Raw genomic sequence first — 8,213 nt, 5'->3', positions numbered from 1 at the left:
CTTTATGATCCCTAAAACATGAAATGTGGTTATAAAGTGAATAAACTTGACCAAAACCCCATGGAAATCAACCGTGTGAGTTGCCACCGTTTAACAATGGACAACATCATAAAAGAAGACTTGAAAATATGGTTGTGCATAAGTTAGAAAATTTATATGAAGATTTCAAATGAGAAATATCATCTCATAATGAATGAAAATCTTAAAGGCAGCTGGTGTAGCCTGATTTCTGACCTGAAGCTGAGCACTTGCTCACTCAGCATCAGGTTCAGAGGTCTATGAAGTGAGCAGGCCACTAGGGGGGTCTGTGCTGCTCTGACACCATGGAACATCAAGGCTGAACTTTGATGCATTACATCAACACTTCAGCAGAAAAACACCTATATAGGGCAGAGTAATTTAGACACTTATCAGTAGTGCAACACCACAAATCATAATAAGAAGACTCGTGCCTATATGACATAAATCTAGTCTGCCTTCATAATAAAAACCCCAATAACAAACATTATATAATGCTTTACAGATCAATAGCTCATATAGTATATTCAATTTTGAACAGGCCATGTATGACTTGGAAGACGGTCCATGGAGTGAACTTCATTCAGATGTAGTTTTGAATGTTATTTTCAGAGCAGAAGAGCCGAGTGTGAATCATCTCACTAAAATTAGCAGTTTGTTCAGCCTTCGTCTGTCTGTCCTCACTGTGCCACCTTTAAAATACTGTACATTTGTTTATTTATTTATGTTGTGTAGATATGCTATTATGCACATCCTGAGCGGCACAGAAAGTTGTGTTGCAGTTGATTTGCTGACAGAAACAATTTTACTTCGGATTTTGTGCCTACAGTTTATTTATTGCACCAAATAGCTACTTTTCATAATAATTCATAATAACATGTGACCCTGGACCACATAACCAGTCTTAAGTGTCAGTTTTTCAAAGCTTTCCATTGATGTATGGTTTGTTAGGATAGGACAATATTTGGCCGAGATATAACTATTTGAAAATCTGGCGGCATAAAAGAAAAATCTATAATTTTGACCCATACAATGTATTTTTGGCTATTGCTACAAATATCCCCCGTACAACTTAAGACTGGTTTTGTGCTCCAGGCTCACATATATCTCCTTTATATAAAGCATTAAATTTATGCTTTTATTATTAATAAAAATGTGTTGTTTTTTTAAAATTATGTGTACATGTAAATAAATGTAAACAATAAAGTGTATATGTAAATAAATAAAAACGATATGTGTACAATTATATGTATTTTAATATGTTAAATATTAAAGTAGTTATTTAAAACCTTTATGAATGATAAAAAAACAAATAAAAATTAAAAGTTCACAATCAAGTTTTTAAAGAATGTTTAATATTGATAAATATAATAAATATTTCATACACCTTACTTAATAATAATGTCATTTAACAATAACAAATACGTTTCTGCATTGCATAACGTGAACTTGGAATAGAGGAATTTGACCGCCTCTCTCCACCCGGACCACGTGACAATCGTGTGTAACTCTCATGTCCCTGTTTCGGTTGCTAGGGGAGAGAGACGGTCCATGGCAACGCTTTACGCAAACTCCACACCGAGAGAGAGAGAAACGCGAGACGGCTTTAAACGCACAACGTTGGAAAGAAATGCAGACATCGTGTCGGGCGCTTCTGGAAATCTTAAACTGACATCTCAGAGGATTTTTGTCTGATTTAGAACCACGCAACCCGGGCTTACAGTTTGGTATCATCGGTTCGGTTCACATTGCCGCCGGCCAGGTCAAAGCGAGAGACCGCGATCCACAGACCGGGCTGCCGGGACAAGAGCTGTGTGTGTCGGCAGAGAGACGCTCAGCACCAGCGTTCACACAATCAAACCTGACAGACTACTGAAACGCGCTGTGAAAGTTTGTGACTGTAATGTGAGTCAATTCATGCTTATTATACACTTTAAAAATGACTAAATAACCAATGGACTATGAAAACGGTACGTAATTAATATGCAAATGTTGGCAGCTACTTTGACACTCATCTGTTAACTGAGTTTACATTACAGAGACAAAATTAAGCTTTCTTCCTGTTACAGTTATACTTATTTTTACAACTACTACTATTACTACTATTATTATGATCTCTTCTATAGCATATCATTTTATAAAGAGTACACAAAGCAATCGACACAAACACCCAGAATGGCTCCTTGCTGGAATCGCTGCCTTGTTTACTGACGTTGGACCTCGTTGTACTCGGACTGAGGGGAAGCCGCCTGTAGTCAGAGCACCATGTGTCGCTGTGCTGGCTCTGTCACTGCCGGGTCAATCCTACTGAGTGAAACTGACACGGGGAGGGGGGGCCAGCCCCACAGACCGCCTCACCCTCTTACCCCGTCCTGAAACACACTCTCACGACACACACAGACAAGCGCCGGGCTAGCCGGCCAAGGGTATGGGCAACTCGTCCCGAAAAGAGGCCCAGGACGAAGGAGGAGAGGAAAAGGAGAAGAAGGTTAAAGAGAAGGGAGATGAAGGAGAGGAGGAAACGGCTGAAAAAGAAGAAGACAACGAGGTCATGGAGGATGTGGAGCTGCCGGTCGGAGTTGACAAGCTCTTGGAGAGGGGAGATCCAGTGTTGGACCTGAGCTACTACAAATTCCGTCGCCTTCCTTGTCAAGTCCTGGATCTGGAGTACCTGGAGAAGCTCTACGTCTGTGGAAACCGTCTCCGCGACGTCCCTAAGGGTATCACGAGGCTGCAGGGTTTGCGTACCCTGGCGCTCGACTTCAATAAGCTTGATGACGTTCCTCTGTCGGTGTGCCAGCTGACTAATCTCACGTGTCTTTACCTGGGAAGCAACCGGCTGATGAGCCTCCCACCAGAAGTGAGGAACCTGCAGAACTTGCGTTGCCTCTGGGTGGAGAGCAACTACTTCCAGCGATTCCCCAAGCAGTTGTACGACCTTCCCAATTTACGCTCACTGCAGATTGGGGACAACCGTCTGCGCACGCTTCCCTCGGACCTATGGCGCATGGAGTCCCTGAGAGGACTCTGGCTGTATGGAAACCGCTTTCAGGAGTTTCCGCGAGTGCTCCTCAAGATGGAGCAGCTGGAGATTCTGGACATGGACCGCAATCGGATATCAGAGTTCCCAAACTTGCATCATCTACCCGCGCTGCGACTCCTCTCCTATGACCACAACCCTGTGAAGGAGCCACCGCGTGTAGGGGAGGAGGTGCTTGTAGTCGGGGAGGGAGCTGAGGAGGTGTTGCAGACCAGAGAGAGAAGGAGAGATGCAAAAGAACGAGCAGAGAAGGAAGCAGAGGAGGTAGCGGCCACGGCAGCTAGTCCGGTGATTCATGGAATACTCAAGAAACTCCGAATGAACTCCGCCCTTAACCTGGCAGCTGCTAAGGAGAAGGAAACAAATGAGTCGGTTCCATCAACAACCCCAACTGGGGATGAGAACGGACCACAAAATAATGACGGAGGGGCAGAGTCTGAGAGACAAGGTGTGGCGTTTGAGGAGGCGGGGCTTGGTTATGACTACGGCGGTCTGGAGTATGAAAGGGAGGAGCTAATCTGCGAGGGGGAGGGGTATGAAGGCTACGAGGGGGCGGAGTTAGAGTATGAGAGCGAAGAAATGGACTATGAATATGAAGGGGAGGAGTGAGAATAACCTTGATCCTTGCACCTGTGGGTCATTGTAGTCTACTTATTTAATCTGAAGTGTGTAATATCTGCAAACAGAGTTGCAGTTTATTTTAGCAGCCAATTGTTTTAACCAACAGTCATTATTTTTGCAATTCTTTGGTGCGGACGCTACACACTTCCGTTTTAAGCATCTGAGGTGTTACTGCAAGGGTTGCAGGTTCAATCCCAAGGATGTGCCCCAAAAAATGTAACTTAAGTAACCCCAGGATACTTTATGGGGCAATGAAAGCGACTGCAAGTCACTCTAATAAAAAGCATCTGCTAACATTAATATTAAATTATGTCTGATTGGTTGGAAAGTTGAATGAAAGGTCAAGTTTAAAAACAATACCCAAAAATTAATATTCTGCTATTATTTGCTCACTCTCATGTTGTTCAAAGTCTGTATGACTTTTTCTACTGTGAAACACAAAAAAAGATATTTTGACTATTTTTTTTTCTCCATTCAATGAAAGTAAATGGGGTCCGTAACTATATTGATATTATATTATAACTATATTGAAACCCTATTGATTTTAATTGTATAGACAAAAGAAAACACTGTAATGTTTTTTCAAAATATTTTCATTTACACTCTGCATAAAGGAATACAGGCTTGGAATGACTTTAGGGTGAGTAAATGATGGCTCAGGAAACATAAAAATCTGTAACACAACTTATAAAATACAGCTTAAGTATAAGTGAGTGTTGCTGTTATTAGAAGGCATTTATTGTTGGCCAGACAATTACTGCAATCCTCAAACACAGGACTCTCTTCAATAATTACAGGGTTTATTGATTTTAAGACTTGTCATTTGTAAAAATCAACTGTGAAGACCTGTGAAACTGCACAACTTTTTCATGCGTCAAAAAAACATTATTACTGTGTGCTGTGTATTTCTAATTAAGAGCAGGGCTCAGGCATTTTTGTTTGTGTGTGTAAGTGTGTCTGGAACTCTACCCTGACACGAGTGTACTGTTTATAAGAAACTTGATGCTGCAATTGCAGCGATGTGTGTTGGTGAAACCAAATATTCTCTTATTAAATAACCAATGAGTTTGCCAAATATGTTTCAATGATTCATGTCTTGTCGGACTCGGAGAATCCTATATGTCCGGCTGTGGAACAATGCTGACATGATCTGAGACAGATGGGAAGAGCTAGCCAAGTTAGCACAAATAGAAGTAAATGTTCTCTCTCGTCTTAAGCTTGAAGGACTCGATGTGTGAAAGTCAGAGAGGAGGCGTGCGGACAGAAGAGAAACATCAGGGAAAGAATAATAGTGGGGGTACAATCCATAAAAGGCCCGGGTACCTAGTCAGTGACGTTTTGGGAGAAAGACTGAGAGAGAGCAGCGCTTAATGTGTAAATTATGAGGTCCCAGAGCAATGGCTGTAATGGATCCAGCAGGTTTGTGGGTTGGGTGACGGTATAAAAATGAAAATAGTGTTTAACACCCAATTAACACCGCAAGCAAGCCATGCGACACAATGCAAAGCAAACTAGATCACACCAACCTTAATCAAAGAAGGTGTCTCCACTGCAAGAAGTTCAGACGACTTTATTGATTATGATGGGAAATCTAGGAAAAGATTTTCAGCGAATAACAATTTGGCTTCAGACTAGCAATATAACACAATCATATGGACCACTTTTCTGATAATTTTAAGGTGCTTTTTTTATTTTTGTAGCTTGATGAATACAGTTCTTATTCACATTCTTAAGAAAAAAATCTTAAAAATTCACCTTTTGTGTTATATGGAAGAAAGTCATATTATTTCTCAAAACTCTTTGTTCCCAAATGCATAAGTTCAAGAATTAAATAATTGTTTTGAATTATAGAGTTCATCTGGAGAAACCACTGCCCTCTAATTTGCATGTTCCTCATTTGTTCATTCTTTCCCTACGATATCAGTCTTATATTGACCTATTTTTCTATTCCAGTCACATCTGCCAACTCTCTCATTTTAGTCAAGAAGTGTGTTTTCATTGCCCTTTCCTCCTCCTTCCCCTTTTCTTCCTTCATCCATCATTATGCTGTTTAAACTCTCTCTCCATCTCCTGTCACTTCTCATCTCTCCCCGAAAGAGTGTCAAAACCCATCTGTTAAAATATTTACGTAACGCTATGAGTCTGTCATTACTGCTGCGAAGAATCTGAAACAAGTGTTTTGGCACAACCTTTGACAGGAAGCGTGTCTCCACCCAGATCTCCAGGCCAGACTCAACACAAACCCATCACGCATACGCAAATGTGCACGGATCAGGTGTCTTTAAAAAAGCTAGTTTTCAAGCTAGATTTTTCATTCACATCTGCAAACAGCCAAATACTTAAGACATCTCAGACGGAGTGCATACTTTGAGCAAAGCAAAAGAACTTAAGGTTGGCAGATGAGAATAAAGGAACGCTTTGCATAGTGAAACTTGGCTGTTTCAAAGACACCTGAGCCGTGCATATTTGCGTATGGTGGGATGAGATGTGTCGGCTCTGGCAGGTAGAGCTATGATTTCAGCTGTGGAAGACATTAAACAATTGATCAAAAAAGTGGTTTGATGGTTGCTGAAGTGTTGCTATTTTGAGGTAAACAGACTCTGCCTTTCATTAAAACTTACTATTTGTGGTGTTACTAAAACAAGCATTACTATTACAATTGCTCATACTTTGGATTGTGATTCGAACAAACACCTAACAACATGTATTAAACTTTGGTGCAGCACAACGTTTGTGTTATGGACATGAATGACACTTCAAATTGGCCTGACAGACAATAAAACAATAAAAAGGACAAGTAAAAACAGCACAAAACATGTCTAATGATCTCTTTTATCTCAATTTGATTGCTCATTATATGCCATCTCTAAAGGCATAAGTCAGTCTCAGAGATTGTGGCATAGCCGTTAGCCCTGGATCCTCAGGCAGCAAGTATCAAGTATCTGCGGAGTGGTTGAGTGCTCTGACACAGTCCAGGCCTGAAGAGGAGAACATAGTGTCTGTGCTTAATCATTTAGCAGCTTACTGCTAGTTTACGTTAACGCCATTCTCCCAAGGTCAGCCGCATAGCAAGCCGTGAATGAGCACTGGACCGCCTCTGCGGCGCTTGAAACTTCATAGCCGTGTTACTGGCGCTCACATTAATATCTCTGTCACTGCCAGATCTCAGCAGAAGTCATCTGGTGTCAGAAATGTAATCCGAGCCATTGTGACAGTGTGTCAGCACTAGAGGAGGGACCATCCAGCGCGTATGATTTTGCTCAAAAGTAGGGCATGTTGTATATGCCAGTTGGTTGGTTTTACACTGTAAGCCATTAAAAGTGTAATTGCAAGGCTAGAAAACCGCAGTGTGAGAACTAGATTTTCAGATTTACTTAAGAATATGGCTATGTCAAAATATGCCTACTTCTAAACTATATACTAGGAGAAAAACATTATGTGCGCCAAGTAGTATGTCCGATTTCATAGTATTCGTAAAATAGTAGGTGAAAATTCTCTGGTGAGATTCTTAAGTGTGCATCTGACGGACACTTTACTATCCCATGAGGCCACGAGAGAGGATTTGTGAACGGCAATGAAGCGATGCAACTGACGCCGTAGGTCACATGACAGCGACAACATGGCGGACACAGAACGTCCAAATTTCATATACTATATACTATAAACATACATATTTTTAACGGTTGCGAAGCAAGTTTCAACTAAATGTAGTATCTACATTTGATTTCTGACACGTGTATGTGTGTGCTAAAATGTTGCCAGGGTGTTGCTAAGTGGTTGCTGGTGCATTGCTAGGGTGTTCTAAATGGTTGCTTATTGGCTCTCTGATATTTTGGTCACGAAATATGATTTTTTTTTTTTTACCAGGCAAATTTGACGTGTCATTTATGTCCATATAGTGCAAACGGTGAATCAAACATCAAATAGTGTTTAATACTTATGTTTAGTGTTTTTTCAAATCATGTATGAACAATAATAATATTAATGCTTGATTGCTTAATGACCAAACAGCTCAATTTACTGCAAAATAGCAACACCTCTGCAGCCATCAAACCACTTAGAGACAAGCACTTGAGTCTCTTTTTCAGTGTTAAGCACTGGCTAAAAAGACCAGTGTTCCTTTATTTAATCAATCCCTATTCTCTTTCTCACAACGATTATTAAGGATAATGAACGATCTGCTTGTGTGGGAGAGTGAACACTGGCCCTGAGATGAGAGAGAGAAGCTCACACACACACACACACACACACACACACACATGTTGTGTTTCTATGTTTTATGGGGACATTCCATAGGCGTAATGGTTTTTATACTGTACAAACTGTATGTGCTATTGCCCTACACCAACCCTACCCCTAAACCTACCCCTTACAGGAAACTTTGTGCATTTTTACTTTCTCAAAAAAACTAATTCTGTATGATTTATAAGCTTGTTTCCTCATGGGGACCTCAAAAAAAGGTCAAAATTTACTAGTATTACTATCCTTGTGGGGACATTTGGTCCCCATAACGTGATAAATACCAGGTACACAC

General features: G+C 40.8%; 1 protein-coding gene across 1 annotated transcript; it reads left to right on the top strand.

Annotated features, from left to right (window-relative positions):
• Positions 1 to 1,535: 1,535 nt before the first annotated feature.
• LOC107655154 (leucine-rich repeat-containing protein 10B-like) lies at positions 1,536 to 4,026 on the top strand. Its single transcript, XM_016442575.1, has 2 exons — positions 1,536 to 1,923; positions 2,145 to 4,026. Exon 2 carries the CDS (start codon positions 2,447 to 2,449, stop codon positions 3,665 to 3,667), a length of 1,221 nt encoding a protein of 406 aa, XP_016298061.1. The 5' UTR covers positions 1,536 to 1,923; positions 2,145 to 2,446; the 3' UTR covers positions 3,668 to 4,026.
• Positions 4,027 to 8,213: the final 4,187 nt, after the last annotated feature.

The sequence above is a fragment of the Sinocyclocheilus anshuiensis genome, unplaced genomic scaffold, assembly GCF_001515605.1.
Source record: "Sinocyclocheilus anshuiensis isolate Anshui unplaced genomic scaffold, SAMN03320099.WGS_v1.1 scaffold779, whole genome shotgun sequence".
NCBI classification, from domain to species: Eukaryota; Metazoa; Chordata; class Actinopteri; order Cypriniformes; family Cyprinidae; genus Sinocyclocheilus; species Sinocyclocheilus anshuiensis.
The sequence above is the reverse complement of the archived record's forward strand: the minus strand, read 5'-3'. Positions and strand labels throughout refer to the sequence as shown.

What these genes read in the sequence shown, in the direction of transcription:
- LOC107655154 (XM_016442575.1), top strand. Translation starts at nt 2,447, where the DNA reads ATGGGCAACTCGTCCCGAAAAGAGGCCCAGGACGAAGGAGGAGAGGAA.